The following is a 26,993-nucleotide window of genomic DNA, read 5'->3' as shown; positions in this document are numbered from 1 at the left end:
AAAACAAAATAAAATAAAATATAAAAATGCTATAAAATGTAGAATGTAAGATGTAATACCAAGGAAACGCATCAAAACAGAATAGCCAGCTATAGAAAGAGCTGTCTGAAATGTAAATTGGGATAAGTTGGTCCTGGCACTGAGGTTATGCAAAGTTTGGGTTTCATAAATGCTCAAATCTTTTGTCATGCTGTTTCTACGAAGAAAATGATGACTCTACACACTACTGAGGAACCAAAACTTTCTACAGCTGCTTAGAGCAAAGAGTAACACAAAAACTGCCTCTCCTCCAAATGTGCACTGCCACTCAGATGGCTGAAATAAGGCTGCAACAGTTCAACCATGATGATAAAAATAGATCTAGCTGTTCAAAAACACTTAAAAGGTGGAAACAAAAAAAAACAAATAACACAGTCAGTGTGGAGTGCCATAAATTAATGTTATCATGTTAAAGCAGTTTTGAAACTGCAAGTGCCATTTCTGTGAAGCTGATGACTTCAGTCTGAGGAGCTAAGCAGATATCTGAAATAACTGACCAGTTATAATTAAAATGCAATAATCAAAACCATTAGGACTTAAAACAATTATTGTTTTAAGTCCTAACAAAAAGCCAATAGATGATTCTTAATTAAGAGTAAATACCGCGATTTTAGTATTTTCATTTGCGGTTGTTATATTGTCTGAACCTAATGCCTACTCATTAAGCATTTCTTTTTAATATGTCTGCCTTTTTGACCTAAACTAATAAGAAATTCCTCTATCTTCGTCTTGTTTTCCCCAAGTACGAAGTTCTTCTTACTCTACATTCTTCATAGTATGAAACGTAACCATGAAGGGTTGAGACAGATGTTTATCTTTTGAGGTAAACATCAATTTATTTCCATGTGGAGGTGATGCTTCATTGCAGACACGTCAAGCTCAAGGTCCACAGCTCACGAGTTTATCTGGGCCACCAGATTAAACAGAAACCACTTAAAACTAACCTCAAATACCAGAAGGCACTGGAACATGAAGCACGCTAAAATATCAACTCTAATCCTTATGATTTTAGCAAAGGATTCCCCCAAAACCTGAAGATTTAGGCAATGTACTGAAAAGTGACAGAAAAAAAGGAGTGAAAACGTATGAGAGGGAGGTCATTTGTCACTGCCATTCTTGTTTATGTAGCTTTTTGCCAAAACTGAAGCTGAAGGAAATTTAGCAGAACCTTCTCAGCCAACCATTCAAGGCCATTATGAAGTCAGTTTACAGAAGTCCAAAAATCAGCCACAGTGTAGCTGTGTAACTATGTGCCCTGCAGAGGTTTAGTGTAATTACCCTCATACTGTATGAAAAGATGGCAGAAGAAATGGTTGTTTTAGATTTTTATTCTATTATTTTTACTATTTAATTAGTCAACTTTGTCTGGAGAAACGTCAGTTCACATTTCTGACAGAACGGGTCATCTGATACACAGCTTTGCTTGTGGAAAAAAAAATTGATTGCTGCAGTCAAAACAAGTTGACGCCATCATAAAATTATAAAGACTAATTCGCTATAGAAATGCAAAGTTCATGTATAGAATGTTGCTCAAAATGTTCATTAATGCACCTTATCACTCTTAAGCAAATGAAATGAAACTGAACTTAAAAATCCATGCTGTTGGTTAATGCATCTAGACCAAAAATAATGTTTCAGTATCTAGTGACTAGTGGAAATGGGGATTTTTCAGCTTTTGACCAATCAATGCCAGTCAAGAGAAAATGGGTTTATTCTGATATCTTGCCTGGACGATTGCTGTATTTCTAATTAGCTCAGCTACTGTTTGATGTCTTTTCCTGCTTTGCATGTGTTTCCAATTATAAAATGCAGACATTAAGTTAACTGATAATTCTGTCCAAGCTAATAAAGCCAAAGAAACTCTGAGCTCTGAAAGCTGCGTTTGTGAGCCTCTGCCAAAACGTTGGGTCGTAGCTGTGTAGTAACCAATAAGCAAGTTTATGTCACATGGTTCAGTAACTTGAGATGTGAACTCAAGTTTTCTTCTTGAAGTTTATGCACCCCATCCCTCACTAAAATGTTTCCCACGGTTTGTTGTTTCTAAGCTGTAAAAAAATAAATAAAGGATGCCAGGTGTTGTGCTGTTAATGACAAAAAAAGAAGAGTAATTAATCATTAGATACAACATGAAGGAAAGTTAACAAATGGGGCTCAGCATGAGCATCTGGCAGAAGGATCCTTTCCAAGGTACTTCTCAGTGCTTTCCTTTGCACTTTAAGTCTAGGCTGCACCAAAATCAAACTACTACTTCCTCCATTTACCAGATTTACTGTAACATAATTCAGTTCAAGCAAGTCGTTGTTCTTAAACTCCTATGTCTGCCTTCAGCTTTTGACTTTGGCAAAGAAAGTATCCCATGAACGCTGGGAGTGGACGTTGCAGTGCCTGAAGCATGCGCTCACAGAGCAAGCACACCCTGCAATTCAGGATTGCTTTAGCTTGAAAGCATCCAAGTAACAATGCAAGAACAGTCTGAGTAAGGATAGATCTCAAAACGTATTGTACGATCGCAGAGAGGTATTTGGTTATGCAAAATTAAGCAAAAGCCAAAGAGGAAAGATTGTATCCAAGACCCGCTTCATGGACCTGAACACACCGTAACAGCTACGGCTCAAACCACTCATCATCTGCATTCATTTTAGGTTAACTTTAGTTACGCATGTGAAGCATCATTCATGTTGATGGCATAGTCAGACAACAAAATACATTTTTAATAAGATTCAAAAAGATGAATTTGGGTGAAAATTTGGAATGAATTTTAAATTTCATCCATTTCAATGCTTGTCAAAATTACACACAGAGCTCAAATATTCATAACCTCCACTAATATTTGTTTAAATGTCCTTTAGCTCATTGCAGAGAAACCACACCCTGTGTGTAACCATCAACAAGCTCCTGTCATAACAAGTTACGGGTATAGATATTTTACCACTTTTCCTTTCATAAAGGGTAAAGCTCATTAAACATTTTTTAAGCCATGGAGCTGGCTTTTAAACATTGTTCATAGACATTCGAAATAGTTTAGATATGGGTAATAATAGAGGCGTTGAGATAACCTGGTTTCTCCCTTCCGAAACAAGTTTGGATGTGTTTGGGGCTGTGGTGGTGTTGAAACACACCAGTGTTTAAACCGCCTCCTACTTGTTGATTCAACATGAATATGGAGGTACCCCACCAAAAGTTTAGAATTTTGCTCTATAAGCCAATTTTATTTTTATGCTCAGTATTTTTATTTTATCTTAGAAGTAACAGAAGATCCCAAACCAGGTACTGTTTGCCACCAGTTAGAACAAGAGTCTCAAACTGCAGTCCTCGAGGGCCGGAGTCCTGCATCTTTTAAATGTCTTTCTGCTTCAGCACACCTGGCTCCTACACTAGCTGATGAGCTCAGTAGAGCATGACTGTATGGAAGTGAGTCAGCTTCATGATGTAATTCAAGTGTGTAGGACAAGGGACAGATCTAAAAGTGGCAGGACTCTGGCAGTTTGCGAGCACTGGGTTAAGAAGGTCAATGTTCAGAAAAACACACACCAATTAAATAGATCAATCCCGCCCATTTTGTGCACCACTGAAACAGGCCCTTAGCATGATGCTGCCACCACTATTCTTGACCTTTGTTCTTCACTATTCTTGACCATTGTTCTGATATTCGAAAGCCTCACCGTACTGTCCTCTTACTGTCACCAAAACAGCTCAATCTTTTTTCTCATTTGATCACAAAACATTTTCTCCAGTGGCCAATTAAGTAATTCACCAATTTTATAAAAAAAAAAATAAGTCACCATTTTTCAGTTAGATATTTGAAAATTTAAAACAACTGGATATTCTAATAAGACACCGATTCAAAACACCCAGCAAAAATCAGCCTGGGATATAAAAGACGTTAACATTAAGCCCAAGGAATGGTCCTGAAATCAACATTTTTGAGAACTAAGCTCAAAAATGATGTCTGAGCCAAGAAACAAATCGATTTAAACTAGCTCTACCAAATCTGCCATAAAGAGAGATCAAACATCATGCCGGATGTTTGGAACCTGGTTGGTGACTTTAAAAGTGGTTTCTCTGAAACTTTCTAATACTTGTGCAAATAATAGTGAGGCCTGTGTATAGGGAGTGGGAGATGGATAGACAGATTGGCTGGCGTCTTCAATGGTGCAGGCCCTGTACCAGTCTGTAGGAGCTGGCCCAAGTGGCTGGACAGCAGGAAGCCTGGGCTTCCCTGCTTATCCTGCTGCCTGTGACCCAACGCTGGATTAACCGGAAGATAATCGATGAATGGATCAATGAATGGATGTGTATACATTTCAGCTTGTATGAATATATTTTGACTTATGTTGATTTGGGAATATCTGGATTACTAAAATTTGTACAGTCAATGTGAAATAAACTGAAGATGCATCATTATTCCATCCAGAATAACTTAAATGCCTCACTAAAGCTTGACACAATGTCAAGGCTCAACAAAATCTTGTTTTTAAAGAAACATATCAGCACTTATGAACAAATATTTAAACAAATTCTGTCACAGTCAAGCTGTCGCAGTGTAAAAACAGATAAGGATGAAGACACAATATTGTAAAAACAAATATCAGTTTCATGTGGGTCACAACATGATGACTGTACTCTACCAAGGCCAATCTATGACATTTTGGAGTCACAATCATTATCCTAAACTAACACTAGATGTCAGCACATAGTGGAGGCATTTCCTCAGCGGAAACGCAGCTGATAATAGGTTGAAAGTCAGGCCACCACCAGCCCTGGCCAATCAGATCATTGGAGAGGACCAAAGTTTTTGACGTTCATCTGAGCGATATGTTTTCACCGGTTCTCTACATATGCAATACATAATTATTGCAGACATACTTTACAACAAACATTTAAAAAGTACCCGATAACTTAACACAAAACAAATCCCGTAGCTAGTCCTAAATTATTTGAATATAAAAAAAGGACAAAGTTTACTGAAGTAACTGTTCAATGAGAGACCAGTTGGGGAGGTTTAAGTGACACTCCGCCTTCTAGTTTCGTAATGTTTGCTATCTCGGGAGCTAAACATGGAATAAGCTGCTATGTCAACATTTACCACAGGCTTGGACAACTTTGCTGACTCCGAGGGAGTCTCACATGACAAATTAAACCATATAATAAGCTCATGGAGAGTTTACACCAAACTCCAAGCCGCACCCACTCACTAGCAAATGAATGGCTCCTCTGTGGTAGAGACGTGTTAGCCTAGCCTATCAAGCTAACCTATATCCTATATCCTACAACCTATAACCTACATTATCAATATTCGTCAGCCTTATTTAAGTCCAGAGAGGAAGAGTGTACAAGTCTGTGGCTAAGCGATGCACATTTAGGTCTTGTCTAGCATGTTAATTAAACTAAACAGCAAGCAAAAGCTAAGAAGGATGGACAGTAGCTGGACCGCTCCATCACAGCCTTGTACCTCCTCCTAGGCACCGTCCTCCCTTCGCCCCTGTCACTGGTGTTGACATTCGGTTTGCTCCCCTGGGCTTTGCAGTCCACGGCTAGGAGGGCCGCATTACGGTCTGTGGGTCTCTGTAGATGCCCGGCGATAACGCTTAGTCTGTGCCGTGCTGTTTGATGCCTGGTTGACTCGTCTCCGCTGCTGTTGGACGCCATGCTGCTTCCGTGTTGTGGAGGGAGGGAACTGATCTCACGGAGCTCGCCTGTCAGAGGTCAGCGCAGAGAAAGTGTGCTGCCTTCACATCATGCAGGAAATGTCGCTTTCATGCCACAGTGTTTACGTTGGCATGGTATTTAAAGGTACATTCAAAAAAGTGTGATTATTTCCGATTTTCACGCTTTCAGACAGCAGTTATAATGAATAACCGCGGCAACATGTTACTGTTTTTACACTGATTAGTATTTACTCCAAATCCCAGAGGAGTTGAACAGGAAGCTTCATTGAAAAAAAAAGGGAGAGGAGAAAGTTCAAAGCAACTCTTCCATCAGTCATAATGAGAAAGGATCAGATCCCCCTCTGTCTTGCTTTCCAGCTATACAGAGAGAAATACATTTAAAGAGGAATGGTGATAGCAAAGGAGGTGGATTAGCAGTGCTTGTCAACAACTGATGGGTTCTTTCTGTGAAGCATTGTCCTCATTGCTCAAATATTGAGCTGTTGGCATGTTTTGACAGTCATCAGACTGTCATACATCAACAATGTCCTCTTAAAATTTTTTGCAAGACTAACCGCCATTGTAGATCCATCCTCCCCACGGCATCCCACAACAACTATTTGAATACTTGGAAGATGTGTTGCTGCAACATTTAATTTCCCTTTGGCTTGAAGTATTTTTTATTTGAGCTGAAGTGAATCCATATATTTAAATGTTTATGACGTAAAGACGATATATTTCAAACCTCTGAATATTGTTAATTAGAAAGTTTTTGTCTCACGTCTAACTAAAATTAATAAAAAAAAGAATTATAATTACAGAAATGTTATCTTACATGGAAAAAACAGCTTACTTGTTAACCAGCTGACAGTTCTCACAAGTACGGTGGATGCAAAAAGTTATTGCTGAATGACTGTAAACAGATAAATCTCTTAAGAATGGAAGATTGAGTGGAAGGGAAAAGTATGGCAGAACTAATGGGGATAACGGGCTTGGCTTACAAAGCAAAGTCAGTTCTTAAAGAGTCACCACAAACAGATGTAACAGCAATATGGGCTACAGCTGTGCTATTCATTGGGCTAGGTCAGTGAACAACATGCACAGATAAGTAAAACTCTTGTTTTGCTGTACTTGCTTGTCCATTTTGAGTTTCTGATATAAAGGATGGTATAAAACTAGGCCACTAAATTTTGATTTTATTAGTAGAGTGTTATTTTTAAAATGTTTAAAGATAAAGGCCTTTCAGCATTTAATATTTTACTTTTCATTATGAAACAAAGCAAAGATAAAAAAGACCCCATTCAATAATGTTTGTAACTTTGATGTTGGAAACACAATAACTTTTTAAAATAAATTTCAATGATTACCAATATATTCAAATAATATATTGTTATATAGTAATTTGACAAAATGGACCATGTAAAGAACTTAGATCATTATCTACACAAGACCAGTTCCTCCGTTTTCACCAAGGCTTCTTTTTAAACAGGACTTAAGCTTTTCCATGAAGGCAAATAATTATTTTGTTTTAAATCTCATTTTAATTAAATGTTTTTTCTGTTACATTCTTATTTTAATGTCTCTTTTGTTTTGAGTGTAAATCCAGCGGTTGAATTGTTCAATGCTATGAGAGTCCAATTTACCTCATAAAACTGTAAGTATTTGTAAATATTTATACACCATGTGTGCCACTTTAATAAAATGCACGTCTGTAATTTTGACCCATTGTTTTTGAAATACTTTCTAATCAATTGCAAATACTAATTTAACTATTTTAAGACTTTTTTAATGAAAAGGGCATTGTAAATATGGTCTGTGCAGGCAAAAAGAGACAATCATCTGAATTGTCATCTTTTGGCAATAAATTAAAAAATATATAACACCACATCTTAAAGCACTGCAAAGTATCACCTTATATAGATGAATGCACCAGCCCTTTGTAGATTTGTGTTCTTTGATCTAGCATTTTTTTAGATGCATTTAATTTGGGAAGAGATACTATACATAACAGAAATCCATTTGTGCCTCTAATTACTGCAGCTGCCAAAATCAAAGAGTTACAATTTTACAATCTTCCAAGCAACAGTTTCCTCACAGATGTAAAACTAACACTTTGTTTAAATAGCAAACGAGACAGACCATTGAAGGCACCATTTCCCAGCATGCCTTGCTTACTTATTACCGGTTGAAAATGCTCCACAGACTGTGGAGACTGGAATTACTATTACAGCCAGTTTACAGATGTCAAGGTATTTTACTCAAGATTAACTCAGTTTAAATAGATAATATTTCTGGGCACAATTATCGGTAATGTAAATGGAAACTGACACGTATAATACTGGATTATGGAAATAAAGTCCTAATCAAACCCAATAAATCTGCATTTATTTGACCGAGTTCAGAATCATTACATTCTGAAACATGTGGCAGAACTGTTTACCTTTCTGCCTCACCTCCCCTCGGTCACCTGAGCAGCGTGATTAGTATTTCCATATGGTACCTTCCCTCTCCTTTAAGTAATTCTTTAACATAAGCTTATAGAGTTTAAATGATGAAACACACATGAAAAGACAGCACAGCACCACCCCAACTCCATAAAAAAATAAGACTCAGAACACAAAAAAGACATAAAACATTAGGGAAAACTTTAATAAATCAACACATAAAACAAACAAACAAGCTATGTTACACTGGAAAGTGAAATGTCCAAATGTTTGCAGATGCATTCGCTCCCAAAACAAAGTTCTGTAATGCACTGACTGCAGGCAGTTAGAGTCTGAGTGTATCACAGAACTTTATTTGGAAAGCCACAGCAGTGCCACCTCACAGGTTTGTCCTTGTGTGGAACCATAGTCTCCTCGCTACTAGGTGCTCCTTCAACCTGCAGGTAAAAGAAAGAAAAAAAACAAGAAAAAAAAAAAACATAGTAATGCTGAACAGCCATGTTGACTGTCCTGTATAATTTGTGAAGACATATGGAGTAAAATGTAGCTGAAAGGCTTGGAGAAGCAGGGCCTGCGGAGCATAGCTGCAATGTGGCTACCCTATGGACACATACACACACACATGCAGTGATGGCAGACAGGTTTGATCTTTTTACAGAAATAAGTTAACATAGTTAGTTTGCACAGTTTTCATCAAGGCCCCTCATTGATAAAGCGCCTCAGGCTTGAACATCTGGGTGGTTGCAAACGTAACATCTGCACAATCTCTACACTGCATGTATGATTCAAATTTTAAGAGCCTGCTTATGTCTTTCTCATTATTGTTAGATTCTTGTGTATCCGGAGCTCAACCTGTTGAGCTTCACCAACTTTCAACACTAAAGAAAAACCACTGAAAATGAGCTATTCCCCAAACAATATAGACAGAGGAAGAAAAATGGGCTGAAGAAGGTCAAGAGTATCAAGTTGTTTCAGTTTGAGTGTAGTTAGGAGACTTATCAGCTGGCAGCAACTTCAGTTATGCAAAAATGATATCATAGAACAAACAGCAGAATGTCTCAACCAGAAATCATGGCAATGATTTCCAAAGTATGTGATGCAGTAAATTTGTTAGTTCTGCAAGCAATACTGTACCTGAAATAGGTAGACGTCAGGAACCAGCTGCAATCCAACACGAGGTGGTCTAGATCAGCTCATAAAAAAAAAAAGCTAAGAAAACTGAAAACGAGCTGAGGACATTACAGGCCATAGCTACAGATTCACTGCATGCAAAGCCCCCTTTTTCAGAGCGGTAAATGTCCGAGTGTGGACTTGCAGCGCTCTGATCCTAAGGTGAGTACCTCCGCTTTTACCTTTCCTTCCCCCAGCGCTGTGCTGAGCAGTTCACTATATGCAGCTGGAAGAATGTCGACGTGGAGCTGCCAAACGTGAACGCGACTTCAGGAGCGCGCACCACACAGACTGAGAGGAGAGAAGAGGAGGAAAGGAGGGGGGGGGGGGGGGGGGGTTTTTTTTTTTTTTTTTACAGATGAGTGCTAAATCCAGGACTAAGTCCCTCTTTTTACCCAGGCATGTTTCAGAAGCCTGTTATTTATTTGGGTGCTTTTCGATCTCACTTCTTACACGGATGAGTCAGAAAAACTGAGATAAAAATAACTGATTTATTTATTTATTTTTTTTTGGGGGGGGGGGATTGTATGTTTAATTATTATTTTTATAATATCCTTATAATTCCTGGAATGTGGAGCATGAGGCAGACAACTACAAACAACAACAAAGAAATGTTATGACATCACAAAGTGACCAGTTTGACATATTTTTCTACAGTGGTAGTGGATGAATTTATTTACAAATGCAAAATAGGATTTTAACGTGTGGATGTAAAATATAGCCAACAACTATAAGTTGCAGTTAAGAAGTATTGATGCTTCTTGAACTTCTACATATTTTCTCATGTTACAACAATACATGTCAGTGTATTTCACTTGATTTGTATGTGATAAACAAACACAAAGTGGAGCACAGCTGTGTAGTAGAGGTAGTGTAATATATGATGTCCAAATGTTTTACAAATACAAATATAAAAACCTTCACTTATGTATTCAGCCTCCCCAAATTATTACTTTGTAAAATCACCTTTTAGTGCAAATCCAGCAACAAAGATTTTGGCAAGCCATTTATTTAGCAGTTTTGCACATTGGACAGAGAGCATCTGATTTTTCAGATCTTGCCACAGACTCTCAAACCAATTCAAGTAAGTACTTTGACTTGTTCATTTTAATACAAGAATATGCTTCAGTTTTAGTCAGGTACAGTGAAAAGCATCCACAGCATGACGCTGTCACCACCATGTTCCACTGTGGGGATGGGGTGTTTGGGATTTTACTCTTTGGTCACATGCAGCATTTTTGATATCCAAAACATTCAATTTTGGTCACATCTAATCACATGCTTACGTTTTATGCAGTCTTTTCATGGCTTTCCATAACCACTTTCTTCTTGTAGATGACATATTTCTTCATTAGATGACATATTTCTGATGTGCACAACTAATAGCTGCCATGTAAATTCCTCCTACCTGAACTGTGGGTCTCTGTGGCCCCTTATGAGTCACTATTGGTCTCTTGTCTGTTTTACGCTCTTTTTGACAGTTTAAGTGAATGTCTGCCATACTCTTTCCATTTTCAGATGATGAAATTAACAGTGCTTTGTGAAAAGTTCATATGTGTTCAATTCAGCCTTCAGTTGTCTGTACAGTGGTACCTATCTCCGGTGGTCATTGGGTGAGAGGCGCAGCATTCACTACTCCTGGACCAGCATGTACCGACAGTGAACAATCCCTTGCATTGTGTCGTTGACTTTGCAACAATCCCTCACACTGAGTATGCGTATAGCGACAGCGGAGAGAAAATCTCTCCTTAAACAGGAAGAAACTTCGAACAGAAACTGGCTCATTGTGAGTGGCCATCTGCCACCATTGATAGGAGGTTTGAGAAGACAGACACACACAAAAGAAAGCAGAAGCACTGATCCAGAAGTACTTTGTGTGTTAAAGAAAAGTACAAAGTCAATGGCAGTAGTAACTCCTTTACCTTCTTAATTTAGGGTAAGGCACAGTTAAACAGATGAGCTCTTACCAAGTTTTCAAGTCTATAGAATGAAAGAGAGAATGTAGAGTTAGTTGCAGTAAAAGTTCAACCAACAGCCGAAGAGAGAAACAAGGTTAGGCGCTAAAAGACAGAGCCAAGTGCATCATCTAATGAAGGAGAACACTGGGTTGTTGGCAGCAGTAGCTCAGCTGATGCCCTCCTTCGGGAAGGCGTCACAGGGAAACAGGTCAGCAGACCAAGTGGAGTTTCTGTGAAGAAAAAAACAAACAAAGAGAACATAAAGTTAAAAGTTGCTATAACAGCAAATAATCCAACACTGGAGAGTACAGAAGCAGAAGCAGAAGCAGACTGAATAAAAGTATTTTTTTGGTACTCATGATGCTGATGTTTAAAATCCAAAATGTCATCTTTGTCCCGAGTCCAGTTAAATAGAGCTTGTTTAAAGCCAAAACTGTTACATGACCTTTGGAAAAAAGACAATGTACAATTTCTCAAAAAGAATCTACGTATGGACATGTGTTGCGTTTTTGAAGAACTACAATTTTATTTCTATTCTCAGGTTTTAAATTAATGAGATATCTAAAATGTAATTGGGTGGATACATTTTCTTCTATGAGACGTTGACATTTATGTAAAATATTGATCTACTTGAAGTACCAAGAAAATACATCAAAGTTTGGGTGGTATTATGATTGCAGGTATGAAGAAAAGCAAAAAAAAAATTCTGTGAAACATATCCTGAAAAAGAAGTTAATACGCCACCATTGCAGCAATGATGATTATTATTATTTTCTATAAACAATGTGTAATTTAACTGGCAACCAGAGTAAATAACCACATACACAAACTATGACCATAAATGCAAGAAGTAAGATAGATCCAGTTCTGACAATGAGCAAAGCCACTACAGCTAAAAGCAGAGTGAGTTTTAGATATTTTACTTAAGATCCCTTTAATTTGGAACAAATTAAATTAAAAGGAAATTTTGCTTGCTTTTTACAGTAACCCAGATTTCAAAGCATTTGTGTCATGCTTGCTGATGATGCAGTTTCACAGTAAGATGGTAAGGACATTGAATCTGTTAAACAAATCTCTCAGTACTTAGTCTATTGAATGATGGTTTAAAATGTCAACTCTTGCACTGAATCGCAAAAACTATCAGTTTATTTTTTTCCTCAAAGGGTCAAATCTTTGACAGTAAGGATTAATATTTAAAAATAAATGGGCAAGTCATCAAACACGTCTCAGAAGTAGAGTATCTTGGGTTCATGCTGCAGTTTCACTTAATAATGACAAGCATGTCAAGATGCTGAGTAGAGTTGCAAAAGCAAACTTACATACATTCAGACTGATCAGGAACTACCTACCATTTCATGCCGCTAACGCATTCAGCAATATTCTTTCTCATTTTATTTACCGTGTAACATGCAACCTGCAGTAATCATGAAATGGAGAATGATATATGATCTGCCACTTCAGTTATTAGACACTCTGCTCACAATGTGTCACTGTTACCTTCTTTTCTTTTTTTTGTATTTGTGGTCAGGCTCCTTGGGTGCTTAGTGATCTAGTAGTTCTGCTTAGTGGAGCATCAAGTTGTAATTGTAAAGCATCTCTTACACACAACTTCTCCTGGCTCAAATAGCTTTATCATACAAGAATAGGACACATGGGGCCCCTTCCCACAAGAGTGAACTGTGACTGGTATCCTTTTAAATGAAAAAAAAAAAAACAGCATCAATGATTGAATGATTTCTATTTTTCCCTGTTTTGATTTGGTACTGTGTTTATTATTATCATAAGCATTATCATTTTTTATGTTCAGATTTGTTTGATTTTTGTCTTTTAAAGCTTTTTAAAACAGTCATTTTATGTTAATGTAACCAAATACTGAGATAAGATAAAAGGGTTCCTATACGTTTTCAAGGTAAAACAAATCCATACCTTTTCAAATTCCAGAGGAAGTGAGGTAGGAAAGAAAGCAGTAAATCAATGAGGAATGAAGGAACAAATAAAGGAAAGAGTATAAAAAGGGAGGACAGAAAGGAGGAAGAAAGGAATGATGGAAGGAAATAAGGAGGGAAAAAAGAAATGAAGGAACAAAGGAGCAAATAATAGTAGTCAATACACTGCACCTGTGTATAATTTGAAGCCCTGAGAGATTTGTTGGAGAATCCATGACTCTACCATGAATATCACTCAGCAGACAGGTCAGAAAGTTATGAAGTGGCTTAAGTTATAAAACAATATCCTTAGAACAACTACTCACCTAAAATGACAAGTCTAGCAAAAAGATCAAAGAAGTTGCCAAGTACTTTAGGGGGACACAGAGACCTACTGTTGACAAGACAACTGACATGACAACATCTCCCTGAACATAGAATCTATACAGTGAAGCATGGTAGTGGCAGGGTTATGCCGTGTGGATGCTTTTCTTCAGCAGAAACTGAAACTGGTCAGCATCGACGGAAAGATGGATTGAACTACATAAGACAATCCTAAAAGAAAACCTGTTAAAGGTGGGAAATGACTTGCCTCACAATGAAAAATGGAATGAGCAATGGCTTGGTTTAAATCAAATCATGGATGCATGTGTTGCAATGACCTAGTCAAAGTCCAGACATAAATTCAATTCCGAATCTGAGGCAAGACTTGAAAGTTAAATCTCACAGAGACTCATATCAGTTCTGATCTACTTAATAATTTGTGCTGTTTAAAGAGATATGAGTAGGATATGCAGAAATTGTCCTCAAGTAAGGCAAGTGTTACTTCAATATACTTTTCTCAGGCAGAAGTAAAAGCTAATCATTCAAAATGACTCAGGAAGAATAAAAAATGATTTACTGAAATGAATAATTAAGTTCTGAGAAACTTCTAGTTTTTCTTTTAAGACATTATGTAATGAAATGAAAAAATATAAATAATGTGTTAATTCTGATATTAAAAAATACAGATACTTCCAGAGAGAAGAGAAGAGGAGAAATACTATAATATTGTAAGTTCAGTTTGCACCGGAGGCCCAGTAGATACAAAATAACACTAGAAGAAGACTGCTTGGGAACATAAAAGGAGTATCACTTTACCATAAACTAGGTGTGTCTGTGCATGTTTGGTTAAAATGTGTCTTTTCTTTGCTCTGTAAAATGATCACTGGCGGGTAAAGTAGTCAAACATAGTTGTCAGTTAGTAGTACTTCAAAAATAATAATATTCAAGTAAAAGTACTTTGCTAAATAAGTGTTTTTCAACCAAAATGCTACTCAAGTTACTGTGAAAGAGTAAATGTAACTTCTTACTGCTCACCTATGTTTATCTAGCACATAAATGACTTAAACAATTCATTGATGTTTGTGGTTTTTACATCCCAACTTGTGAAATAGTTCAGGCGGTGTCAATACTTTTGCAACGATTATGGTTTATTTTCCGTTGTGCCATTCTGTGTTCTTTGGTCTTCATGATGCTATTTCTTTATTAATGTTCGTTAACAAAAGCTTTAAAGCCTTCACAGAACAGCTGCATTTATACTGAGATTAAATTACACACAGGTTGACTCTAATTCTACGTCTGAGGGCAATTGTTGCACCGCATTTATTTTTAGGGGGATCAAGGTAAAAGGAGCTGGATACTCGTCACGCTTCTGCCACTTTGCAAAAGAAAATTCGAGCGACTGAATGACTTTCAGAGGACATTTGAACCCCAAGGCGTTTACTTATATTCTAAACAGCTGACCAGCAGGTGGGGCTATTGTGCTAGATAATACTTGCATGATGAAAGAGTTGTAAAATATGACAGACTCTCCAGTTGTTTTGTGAGCTTGCTCAAAATTAGTCAGAAAAAACATTATTTGATACAGATGGCATATTATTTATTTAGTTTATTGAGTTAAAGTCTATTAGTTAAAAATAGACGCAATTGTATTTCATAATATCACTGGTTGGCAGTGAGTGTGTTAAACAGTAATTATCAGTCGCTTTCATGCGCATGCGCGCGGAATCATTATCTCCAGCCTCATAGGTTGCCGTGAGTGGGACGATCCCGGCGCCGTAGCTCGGTGGGCAGGACCATCGATTCCGTAATATTCACAAGCTTCGGAGGAAGCAAGGTTTCCCGAAAGTCAGCTGCGGCGGCCCCGGCGGACAGGACTGGCTCTAGACGGCTCGCCATTTTTGAACCTGGCCTTTGGGGACTAACACGCTTATTTATCGGTCACAAGGTTTTTTTTTTCTTTAACAGACAGGACAGCTCTCCATGATGATGGAAATGGAGGTGATGCATTCAACTCAGAAGGTAAATAAAATTACATTTAAAAAAAACTGATTCCTACTTGAGATAAACCTTCCCACCCAACTTCCTTTCTTATACAATCTACTAAACGGTTTCAAGAAATTATTTTGTCTTTCAATTAATTCTTCGAGACATGGTTGCTCACTATTTCTTAGTTATGATGTAGTAATGTATAAATATAAAACCCAATCGCTGTCAAAGTAAGTAATAGTTGAAAAAAAAGCTGCACTTTCAGTTCTGCGAATCATTCTCTTGTGACGTTTATTCCCCGACAGGAAATTAAAAAAAGACATATGGTCTTATTTTCGGGTGTTTTAAAAATATGGTCTTTCTATTTATCCTCCTCTTCGCTGAGGTGAAGCTTGGTAAATAGACAACCTGGACTTCGTGTGTTTGTTCATAATTATGCCCTCCTCCTCCTCCCCCTTCCTCCCCTTCAGGCATGTGATCCCTTATCTGATTCACACAAGCTTCTTCTAACCACAGTGAAGGTTTTTTTTCCCTTTTAAAGTATATGATCGCTTTGATATTCAGCTTTTTTTTTTTTTTTTTACTGATCTTTGTAACTCCAAAAAACCCACAAAAACACAGATATTGACATGTGTCTGTTGTAGAAGACGTTTCTTCCTTCGTATATGAGCTATTTCTGCTTTTAAATTGACTTTATTTAGGTTGATGAAATCATCAAAGGTTGCTTTTGAACTTGTGCTGAGTGATGACAGAAAGGTGGTGAGGGGCAGGTGAGCCACCTCTATAAATTTGCTGGCCTCCCTTATAGGCTCACAGATCTTTTAGGCAAACACTTACTTATGGAAGCCATATAGGAAGGAAATGGGCTAAATAATGAGCCCCAGATGGCATTGTCAACTTCCCGCATGTTGTATCTGGTTGGGTAAATGAAACTATGTTAAATACCTTTTATAAGTTTTGATCAGAACAACTTTGTATAAAATGTTTTGCACATCTTGAGAGGATTTTTTTTAATGCCCATTTGAAATTAAGCACTACCTGGCCTGCGCCACTGGTTTTGCTGAGGTGGGTAGCATTTACCCAACCTAAATAGGTCCCGTAGGAAGCGAAGTGAGCCCCGGCCCACTTTGGACCGATCCAGACTGAGGAAAAAAAATCTTGTTAAATATATGAATAATATTTTTGTCTTTTTAGGAAAGAAAGACACTAGTTTCAACTATTTGTAACATTTATTTACTTTCTAAACCAATATATAGACATGGGTCTGTTAGGTGTTGGAAATGAGCTTCTGTTTGTGATTGTCAGTTTCATTCAATGGACTTATGTAATATGCCGTTACTGGCTTTAATACCAACACAGGTTGAATAAAACCCATAATCCATGAAAAGGTTGACTGGGTATATTTTTCCGGATTTCCGAATAAATTAAATTTAGCTAATTTTAGTGACCTACTTTTTAAGGCCCACTGCCCACACCTACACACGCGATGAACCTCCTGAAATTGTATAATGGCTTTCAGTCCTCGAGATTATCAGTAACTGGCCCTTTAAAAACTTTCTGGAGCCGCCCCTGCTCACTGAGTTTCATCACTGTGGGTCTAAGGGTGGATTGTTCATCGAGTTATGATGAAACAAGGTGTAATAAACCGTCAGCGTTCCAGACTGGAAATCTATGTCACAGAAGAATGTATTTTACATCTTCACCGTCAAAATGCTGCATCTGGCTCATGTGCTGTACGTAAGGAACACACGGTTAGAAATGTTTGACACGGCGGACTTGTATAATTGCACATTTATAGTAAAAGTGCGAAGCATTTCCACTGTGTAAGCGAGCTTTTTTGGTCATGCTGTTTGTCAGGGACTTGTATGACCTGTTTGATGTGCTTGAAAGGCGTGACTAACTGAACAGAACCCGGTGTTTTTTTTTCACGCTTGGAAAAACATCAACAACCACAACCGGGCCTTCAGATACCCCGCAGACACATTTCAGTGGACTTCCTAATTCTGGTAGATGCCATAATTTCTGGTTGTGCTCTCACCTTTCAGCCGGGCAGTCTGATTTATACAAGGCAGCCTTGGTAATGTGTAATCCGTTTAGCGGTCACGGTTCTGATGCAACACTGAGGCAAAGAGGGTTAGAGGGTTCCTATTTTGCAAGGCCAAAGTCAGAACGAGTGTGTCAACAGTGTCCAAAAATATATAGAGGTACTTATCTGTTGGTTTTCATTAATAAAGAAAGAAAGCTTTTGTCAAAAGACAAAAAAAAACAACACCCTCTTTACAGGGCATTGTTCTGCTTTAGTTCCCATTCGGTTTCCTTTTTCCTGCTCATATAACAGAATAATAAGTAGCTCAAGCTTTAAGTGGTTTCTTTTTTATAAGCAAAACAGAGGAACCAATCAGTCACATGCTCAGTGGTCTCCGTGCACGCCCCTATCTCGTGTTTATGCAACATCCTGAGGCTTGGTGAAACTGTTTCCTTCTGTAAATAAAGTCTAGTGAAAAAGCCAAGGAGAGATGCAGAATAATTTATCTTTCTCACTGTTGTTTAAAAAATGGCCAAATAACATTCGGCCCTGTAGGGAGAAATCTACAGGAAACAGTTTATCCTCATAGCTGTTGTCTTGCTGAGCCTCCTGTGGGCTGATGTGAATATAATCGTGGGGACAAGATTTGTCTGTGTAGCCATGGCAGGAGGGTGACGTTTCAAACATTTTACATTTACATGTACATAACAAGATCAAATCAGTTTTATTTAAAATAGAAGAAGCAAAAATTATTCTTACTGCTGCAAAAAAATGTATTACTATACTACTAATGCTACTTCTAACATATATTAATAATAGTTTTAGTACTTTATACTTAAACAACGCTTGTATTTAACAAGCCTGGAAACATTTCAAAGTATACTGGCCTTCATTCAGCCAGCTGACAGTTTGCAGCAACATATAGGGGGAGGGAAATGCAGTGTAAAACAGCAGACGCTAACTCCAGTCACGACATGTTTTTTGACATTGTAATAAAAGGACTATTCAATTTGGAGTTGAATATAGTCAAACTCAACATTAGTGTCTTTTTTTTCTTTTAAATTAAAGCACTCTACAAAATTTTGTGACATGGTCCTCTGGGTTTAAAATCCTTTTAATGAGATGAAGAGAAAGCGCAGGAGTGACCATGTTTTTTTCAGGCTGTATGAAAAAACTAGATGGGTAAGGCTGCCTCGCCTCTCCTCTACTTGTTGCTGAACATTTCCAAAAAAAACAAATTCACCCGTTTGGAAACTATTTCAACTGAGACGAGTGCAGACAGTTATGGTGTGAAAACTGAAGGAGCTCCACCCACTATTCCCATTAGGTTAACGCTACAAGTGGCAGGTCTGATAAGCAACCGACGGCCGGCTCTGTCGCAGCAGAAAGTAATGGTAGTTAGTTGCCCTGTTTTCTTTTAGGTCTGATCTGATGATTTGTTTTTGTCCAATAATGTTGAATGTTTTTATTCTTAGAAACATAATCCATAAAAAAACTCCTAGAAATCTAACTGAAAATGACCATATTGACAAATTTTAAGCATGAATGCATAATGTCTCTATTTTTTTTTTCTTTTTGTTGAAGCCTATATTTCAGAAAGAAAATAACAAATACTACATTTATCAATATTATCACCAATAATCCATACATTATATTATATCTGTAAAGCAATTTGAACATGTAATATAGTCATGGTTGTCATTTTACTTATACCTTTAGCTGAAAACATTCATGGCGGGTTTCTGCATTCTTTTTTCTTCTTCTTTTTACCAGCGAACACATATAGCGGACCTTTATCACATTACCCTCAGCTTTTCTGTGGAACAAAAGGATTCACACCTTTGTATAATTAGATGGGTATACGAGGATCAGATACAGATTTCGTGGGTGTCTGGTGGCAGCAGTGGAAACAGAGAAGTACATTTATTATTCATTCGGCTTCTTCCCCTTGACACTCGTGCCAGCGCTATTGTCGGTGAGCTGATACACGGCGACAGGGTGTGGCAGGAGCAGCAGTCACGTATATCACACCAGGGACTCCCGGTTTTCTTCCACTCACTCCAGCCTGTGGTATCGCTGCAGGACTGCGGAGAGGCTCGCAGCACTCTGAGTTGATCTGTGTTTGTTTTCCCAGGACATGGACCTGATAGACATTCTGTGGAATCAGGACATCGATCTCGGCGCCAGGCGGGAGGTGTTCGACATCAACCACCGCCAGAAGGAGCATGAGCTGCGGAGGCAGCGCGAGCTTGAGGAGGAGAAGAAGCTGCACCTGATGCAGGAGCAGGAGAAGGCCCTGCTGGCGCAGCTGCAGCTGGATGAGGAAACGGGAGAGTACATACCCCGCCCGCCACCCAGCGCCCCCCTGCAGCCGACCATCACACCCCTGGCGGTTACTCAGGTACAAGAAAGACCCATCATCACTCATGCTAGGGCTGTGACACTCCCACCTCATCTGATAGGCTGTTCCTCTGCTGTAGCTTGGTAACCTCTTCTTCTAGCATAATTAGTGCCACATAGGTGGGTCTGTTAGTTCTGCATCGATGTAACGTGACCCACAGGCTTCTCTAAGGAGACCTCAACTGTTTCAAAGCAAAATCATCCTTAAATAGATGCTGTCCCACAATGAATTTAACAGCCTAATGTCCAACTTCTGTTGCAGAATGCCGGCTTCACACAGGACACATGTGACAGCATGTCGTTCGATGAGTGTTTGCAGCTCCTGGCGGAGACGTTTCCCGTAGAGCAAACTCCGGTAAGAACAGATTAATACGCAAGTCCAAAATTTCAGCCTGAAGCAGAACTTGTTGGTTCTAACACATTTTTCCGGTCTCACAGACTCCCCCAGTTTGCCTGGACGCGCCAGATGTTTCAGTACCCATGATGATGTCCCCAAAGCAGCCGGCTCTGTTGCCGGACACACTGTCCTCAGGTCAGCCGACTCCGCCACAGAGAATGTCTCCCGATCTGGAGGAGGCCTGGCTGGAGCTTTTGTCACTCCCTGAGCTGCAGGTATAATACATGAGCTATAGTACATGGGTTTGTAACACCGCAGGCCTGTGTTGTAGAACAAAAAAGTAAAGAATGCATGAGTAGCTGGAGCTTGGTATTAAAGGGAAAAATGCTTTTTTTTTGTTTGTGCTTGTGGATGGAGGTGGGGGTTATACAAGTCACGTGTTCACAGCTCATTCCACCGTTCTCAGGTTTCATTGTTGGGACCTTTAAGCAGTGGAGATGGATATGCTTACATTGCAGTGTAGCTTAACTGATTTAATAGCTTTTGGCTTAAGCCTGTAGAACCAGATAGGGAGCGGCAGACATGAAGCTGTTGCTTACTGGTGGAAAGGTGAAGATTTGCGTACTGTACCTTTTCAGTAGCTGCACGTCTTATTTGCATGTCAAATGGGTGCAGCAGACTGGCTGTCGCAGCCACGACATGCCAATCAGTAGACTGAGCTAATATCTTTATCATACAGTCAATATAGCAACGTATTACTGGAAAGTTCAAATATTGCTGTAACTCATTAAATGAAGCACATTAAATAGATTAATTACACACAAACTTATGCTTTAAAGTCTTTATTTCTGTTAATTACAGCTATTAAAGCATGTTTAAGATAAGAATATTACATCAAAAATAATTTAAAAAAACATTTTAATGCATAATGTGGGGTAAATTAAAAGTATGTTTTATACCTGTTATTTTTAAAAGGTAATTTTAATCTGACAAGCGAGCCTCATTGGAAGGTATATTCTAATCTAATTTACGCAATGTGACATCACAATGTAACGTCACAGATCTGTTCAACTGCTGGTAACACTGATGTGACAAAAGTTAAACTGTATGAGATATATTTTTATAGTTCTTGAAGGTTTTACACATGAAGTGATGACATTTTGTCATTTACATGGTTCTATATATTCGGATGGCATGTGGTTAAAAACTAGCTTCACCAGTTGTTTCATGTCAGACATAAGTGAAGCTGTGGAACCTGTCCAGGTCTCACTACCCAAAAATGGCTTTAGATAAGACAGCGTAAGCTGTAAACACTCTTGTGGTGACAAAAACAGAAATCAGGAAATGCATTACAGAACTACAAGCCAGGAAATTTCTCAAAGCTATATTTGAATTCTTTGACTTTGACTACTACTACGGAAAAATGATACATGGTTGCAGAAAGATTTTAGTAATAAAACTCCAGAAAGTGTAGGATGCGTGTATATTCAGCCACTCCGAGTCATTTCTGTACTGACCCACATGTCTCTCCAAATACAGCTTCAAGTTTTTAAATGTTTGTCGCATAATGTTTTCTTTGCAAAAAAACAGTTCAAGTTCAATCAGATTGGATTTGGAACATCTATAGATTTTTAATTGGATTTAGGTCTGGAATTTGAGTGGGCCACTTAACAGAAACATGAATCTAAACCACTGTCGTAGCTCTGGAAACTCTTTTTCAGTCTAAGGTCTTTTGTAGCCTGTAACTATTTTTTTTGTTGCCTTGTATTTAGCTCTATCTTATAATTAGCTACAGTCAGCTTTCCTGACCCAAATTAAGGGTCCCTACAGCATAATGCTGCCACCACCACACTTTACAGTGGGGATGGTCTGTTCAAGGCAAAACATTGCATAAATGTGTACATTTTTAGATGTAATCCTTGCATCTAAATTAGTAATATCTAACTTTAATTCCTGTCTTAAAAGTATTTTTCCTTAATTCGTCTGTCCTTTTTTTCCCTCCAGCAATGCCTGAACATGCAAATGGAAGACACGCTGCAGACTACAACATACCCTCTCCCAGCCAACGCTGAAGCACAGACTCCTAGCTACCCAAACTATCCCCCAGTCCAAGCTCCTATTTTTAACCCCCTAAACAGCATCAATGATGTCAAAACAAACAGTCTGAATGTTGGCCCCGCAGAGTTTATGAATACATTCGATGGCTCCGTTCCCAGCATTGCTCCGTCAAATGCTTTCATACCGATCAAAGTGGACACCCCTCAGGTAGATACAAGCTTCAGTGGAGAAGGTTTTGGTGGGGTGTTTTATCCTGCAGCTGAGCAGGATGAGTGCAGGAGTCAGCACAGCCAAGAAGAAAACGAAAGAATGTGTGACTCTCCAAACAAAGTCTCCATCACGCACTTGGAACTTTACAGCCTCTCCCCTGGAGATTCGTTCGACGGAAGCAAACTGAGTCTAACAGCAGAGCACCTAGACTTGGATTCGGGAGTCTCCACTGATGGAAGTCCAAATGACAGATCACCGGGCAGATCTGTGTACGAAAGCGGGTCCTTCGGTTACAGCGATTCAGAGATAGAAGACATGGACCAGAACCCCGGCAGTGCACAGTCTGACTATTCTGAGATGTTTTCCTTGAATTTTGAACCTGATCACCTCACCGTATCAAAACCAGTGTCAGAAATGACCGAGCAGCCGCAAGAGCATGAAAAGAAACCCAAGCCAGGCAACGCAGATCTGGCAGAGGACAGCGGCCATGACAGTGCTCCTTTCACCAAAGACAAACCTAAGAAACGCTCAGATGTGCGTCTCACCCGAGACGAGCAGAGGGCCAAGGCCCTTAACGTCCCCTTCACCGTCGACATGATAATCAACCTGCCCGTTGACGACTTCAACGAGCTCATGTCTAAGCACCAGCTGAACGAAGCCCAGCTGGTCCTCGTCCGCGACATCCGCCGCAGAGGCAAGAACAAGGTGGCGGCGCAGAACTGCCGCAAGCGCAAGATGGAGAACATCGTGGGCTTGGAGGGCGAACTGGACTCGCTGAAGGAGGAGCGGGATCGTCTGCTGGACGAGAAGAGCAAGAACGTGACGAGCCTGAAGGAAATGAAGCGGCAGCTGAACAGCTTGTACCTGGAGGTCTTCAGCATGCTGAGAGACGAGAAGGGAAATTCGTACTCTTCGTCGGACTACTCTCTGCAGCAGTCGACGGATGGCACAGTCTTCCTCGTCCCCCGCATTAAAAAGACTTTCAGGAGTGGAGAAAACCACTTGTCTCCCTTGTAACCTGGTACTGCATCATTATAGGATACTATGCAATAACTTTGTATTCACTCAGCTTTAAACTTTAGCAGCTTGACAGAACTGTTGTAGTGTCTGCTTACTCCTCTTGAACGTTGCAATGTTTTTTGATATTTTACTTTTATACTCTTACATCCTCACAGATTCCTTCACCAATAGTTTGTAAATATAAACATTACCTGCTTCTGAGATTAGGAATGTTACTGTACCTGTATATATATATATATATATATTGTGTGTGTACATATAAATATATAAATATATTTCTGTATGCTCTTGATGGTTTGAATCCTATTTCTTTTATAACTTTCCTCTGATTTGCTGCCCAGTTTTTTTTAAAATCCTGTCTTCTATGCTTTTAAATAAACTAAATATAAAATTGTACATCTTGTTTTCTGGTGATTTAGACACAACTTTGCTCTCTGTGGGCACAGGCTGAGACAAATGGATGCCAGATGCATCAAGAGTCTGATGAACTGTTGCATAACACACCACATGGTAAAAGTCAGTTCTGAACTTGGAAGCTTTACCAAACCTTTTACAAGAACCAGCAAGTAAGATAAATTTAGCAGAAAAGCAAGAGAACAACTTCGCCAATCTGTTTTCTTTTATCCGATCAAGCTTTTATCCAACGGTAACCTGACTCTTAATTCAGTTGCTCCTGCCTAAAAATCATACCCACCCCGCTCATTATGTTGCGCAACAAAGAGCACAACTGCTAGCCTGATGAGCGCATGCTCAGTGTGATTACATGCGTGACAGCTCCATAATAGAGCAATAAGCTGGCAAAGTCAAAGGTGAAAGCCTATGCAATCAGTCTGACCCCTGATCGCACTTTAACACTCAGATACTACAGAACCTTTGATCACCAAGCCCAGCTTGTGCACATAAATTTATCTGGAAAAAAAAAAAAATCTGTTTTGTTGATGTAATACTGAAGAGCATTACCTGCAGAAATGCACTGAGTGATTTGAGATGATGAACTCAAATTAGTTGAGAAACCACAAGCATAAATCCTCATAGGGTTTGACTGCAAACAGTGTCACAAACAAACAATCTAGAAACCAGCTAGAGAGTATAAGAATCGTTCAACCTTGCTGTTTGTTCAAAAAGGCAGAGCTAGGACTGAACATGGTGGACTATCAAACTGAGGAAGTAAGGTGGATGGAATTTCCTTACTTCTTACTGTCTGACATCAAATAAAATTTCCTGTTTTAGTTAGGATTTTCACATTTTTAAACTCGCTTTCTTAAATTTCAGAAGTTTAGCATTGGGAAATTCCAGATGATGATGTCATGACTTTGTAAGCTTCTGATAGGTTCATTTAGGATGGTTGAGTTTAAGGAACTGTCAGTGCTTTCATTCATCTGTGAATGTATTCACATACTTTCTCGTGTGACATCACGGAAACTCGTGAGACATCAGTCAAGATACGAAGAAGAAAGAAAGTGGACGGGTGAGATGCAGCTACACCCAGAATCATATTTCAGAAAGGTACACAAATGATCAACATCCACCTTAGAAAACGTGTCTCACGCTCTGCATTGCAAGTTCAGGCCCTGTTCCTAAACAGATATTTTACCTCTAAAAATGAAACTAAGCTATAAACCCAGTTTTGTCCCTGATGCCATCAGTCTCCATAATTTGATTTAGCGTAGTTTTARCAGTGTTTGTCTTTATTTTATTTTCTCTTATCTTGTCTTGTTCAGACAGGATGTTTTAGTTTTATTATTTCTATTGCCTGGTCACTTTTAATCACATTAGATTTATTGTGTGTTTATGTTGTATGTCCTGTTAGGTAAGGATGATTCACCTCGCTASAGTCAAATTTACTTAATGCTATAAAATTGATTGACTGATTGACTTTCATAAGTCTGCTTCATCCTTGGGTGAAATTCACAGATGCCTGAATGTTTCATGTTCATCTCTTCAGTCGTTTGTAACACCATAAAGATATCCACTTGTCATACCATTTAGGAAGGAGACATTCTGCTCCCCAGTGATAAATGTGTTTTGGTGTGAAATATGTGAATCGATGTCGACGCAAAAGCAGAACAACTTTGGGAAATCCTGGATGAAATAAGTCCTGTAACAGCAACAGCTAAAAGGCCATTCAGAGAGGAAGAAGCCACACCTCTAAAGCTAACCTTAAAAACCAGGTTAGAGCTTGTAAATGCACTCAGTGTCTGGGACAGACCTTAATTTTGGAGACGTGCCCTGTTGTCTGACGAAGCAAAAAAAATTAAATGTTTGGCTGTAATGATTGTTTTTACAATTGAAAGTAAAACCAGATCCTAGCAGGTCTGGAAACACAATCCCAACAGTCTGGTATAGAGGTATACTCAAGGAGATGCCATCACAAAACTCTGATCTTAATAAGATAATATTTTTGGGCAGCACAGAAAAAGTGTGTGTGTTCAAATCAGCCTACATTCTGACTTAGTTACACCATTTCTATCAGGAGGAATAGGCCAAAATTAAGAAAAACTGTTGTTTTAGAAACATATAGAACAATAAGACCTAATGACGTATGATGGAACTTGATTAGTAAGGGCTTTATCTTTAGTTATATTGTGGATTTAACAGAGAGCCAATAAAGGGAAGCTAAAATAGGATACATATTATCTTTATTTTCATCAGAACTCTTGCTGCAGTGTTCTGAATCGGCTGAAGGATTTTGACCTCATTTTGTGGACTTCCTAATAGTAAATAATTACAGTAGGCCAGCCTTGTGGTAAAAAAAAATCATGGAGTAGGTTTTCAGTAACACTCCAGGACATTTTTAATTTTGGCAATATTCCAGAGATGAAAGGAAATCTAAGAAACATGTTTAGTATGGGATTTAGCAAACATAACCAGGTAAAAACATAACACCTGGTGTCTTTACTTTATTGTCAGAGGCCAATTTATTGCCATCCAGATAAAGTGGTAGACTAATCAGTTTCCTTTTTAGAGGTTCTGTTCCAAAGACAATTTCTGTCTTGTCTTCTGTCTTGTCAGAATGTAAAAGGATCCTTTTTTTATGTCTTAAAGACATGCATGTCATCTACCTAACAGATTGCATTCATCAGGATTTATTGAAAGACATAGCTGAATATCATCAGCATAACAGTGAGATTCTGGGTGGAAATTTATTCCATACCGCCTTAACTATTGGAATCATACATACATAACAAAGGGAATTTGTCCAAGTGTGTAGCCCTGCGGTACTCCACAAGTAACCCTGGAGTATGAAAATGTATCATTCACATGAGTAGAAACATAAGATTTAAACCAGACTAGTGCTGTTCCCTTGATAACTACAACGTGTTCAAGCCTTTCTAAGACATTATTGTGGTCAACTGTGTCAAAAGCTGCACTGAGATCTAGCAAAACCAGGACAGACAAAAGTTCTTTATCTGAGGCCAAGAGAAAATAATTTGTAACTTTCAGAAGT

At 38.7% G+C, this 26,993-nt stretch overlaps 2 protein-coding genes across 2 annotated transcripts in view; one reads left to right on the top strand and one right to left on the bottom strand.

Annotated features, from left to right (window-relative positions):
- Positions 1-5,781, bottom strand: part of agps (alkylglycerone phosphate synthase) — a 36,496-nt gene extending 30,715 nt beyond the window's left edge. The window contains exon 1 of the mRNA XM_008398813.2: positions 5,492-5,781. Coding sequence (XP_008397035.1) covers positions 5,492-5,688 — 197 coding nt within the window. The 5' untranslated portion in view covers positions 5,689-5,781. The remainder of the gene's footprint in view (positions 1-5,491) is intronic.
- Positions 5,782-15,310: 9,529 nt separating this feature from the next.
- On the top strand, positions 15,311-23,837 carry nfe2l2a (nfe2 like bZIP transcription factor 2a). Its single transcript, XM_008398825.2, has 5 exons — positions 15,311-15,527; positions 19,655-19,921; positions 20,183-20,275; positions 20,359-20,532; positions 22,262-23,837. The coding sequence occupies exons 1-5, from the start codon at positions 15,489-15,491 to the stop codon at positions 23,540-23,542; spliced, it is 1,854 nt and encodes a 617-aa protein (XP_008397047.1). The 5' UTR covers positions 15,311-15,488; the 3' UTR covers positions 23,543-23,837.
- The last annotated feature ends 3,156 nt before the right edge of the window (positions 23,838-26,993 follow it).

Source organism: Poecilia reticulata, linkage group LG2, assembly GCF_000633615.1.
Source record: "Poecilia reticulata strain Guanapo linkage group LG2, Guppy_female_1.0+MT, whole genome shotgun sequence".
In the NCBI taxonomy this organism is placed as follows: domain Eukaryota; kingdom Metazoa; phylum Chordata; class Actinopteri; order Cyprinodontiformes; family Poeciliidae; genus Poecilia; species Poecilia reticulata.
This window is presented reverse-complemented; position numbering and strand designations above follow the sequence as displayed.

Bases quoted from the DNA above. Each gene is read 5' to 3' on its own strand.
- nfe2l2a (XM_008398825.2), top strand. From the start codon at position 15,489: ATGATGATGGAAATGGAGGTGATGCATTCAACTCAGAAG. The intron at 15,528-19,654 runs GTAAATAAAATT...TTGTTTTCCCAG, and splicing joins TGATGCATTCAACTCAGAAG to GACATGGACCTGATAGACAT. The intron at 20,276-20,358 runs GTAAGAACAGAT...CCGGTCTCACAG, and splicing joins TTCCCGTAGAGCAAACTCCG to ACTCCCCCAGTTTGCCTGGA.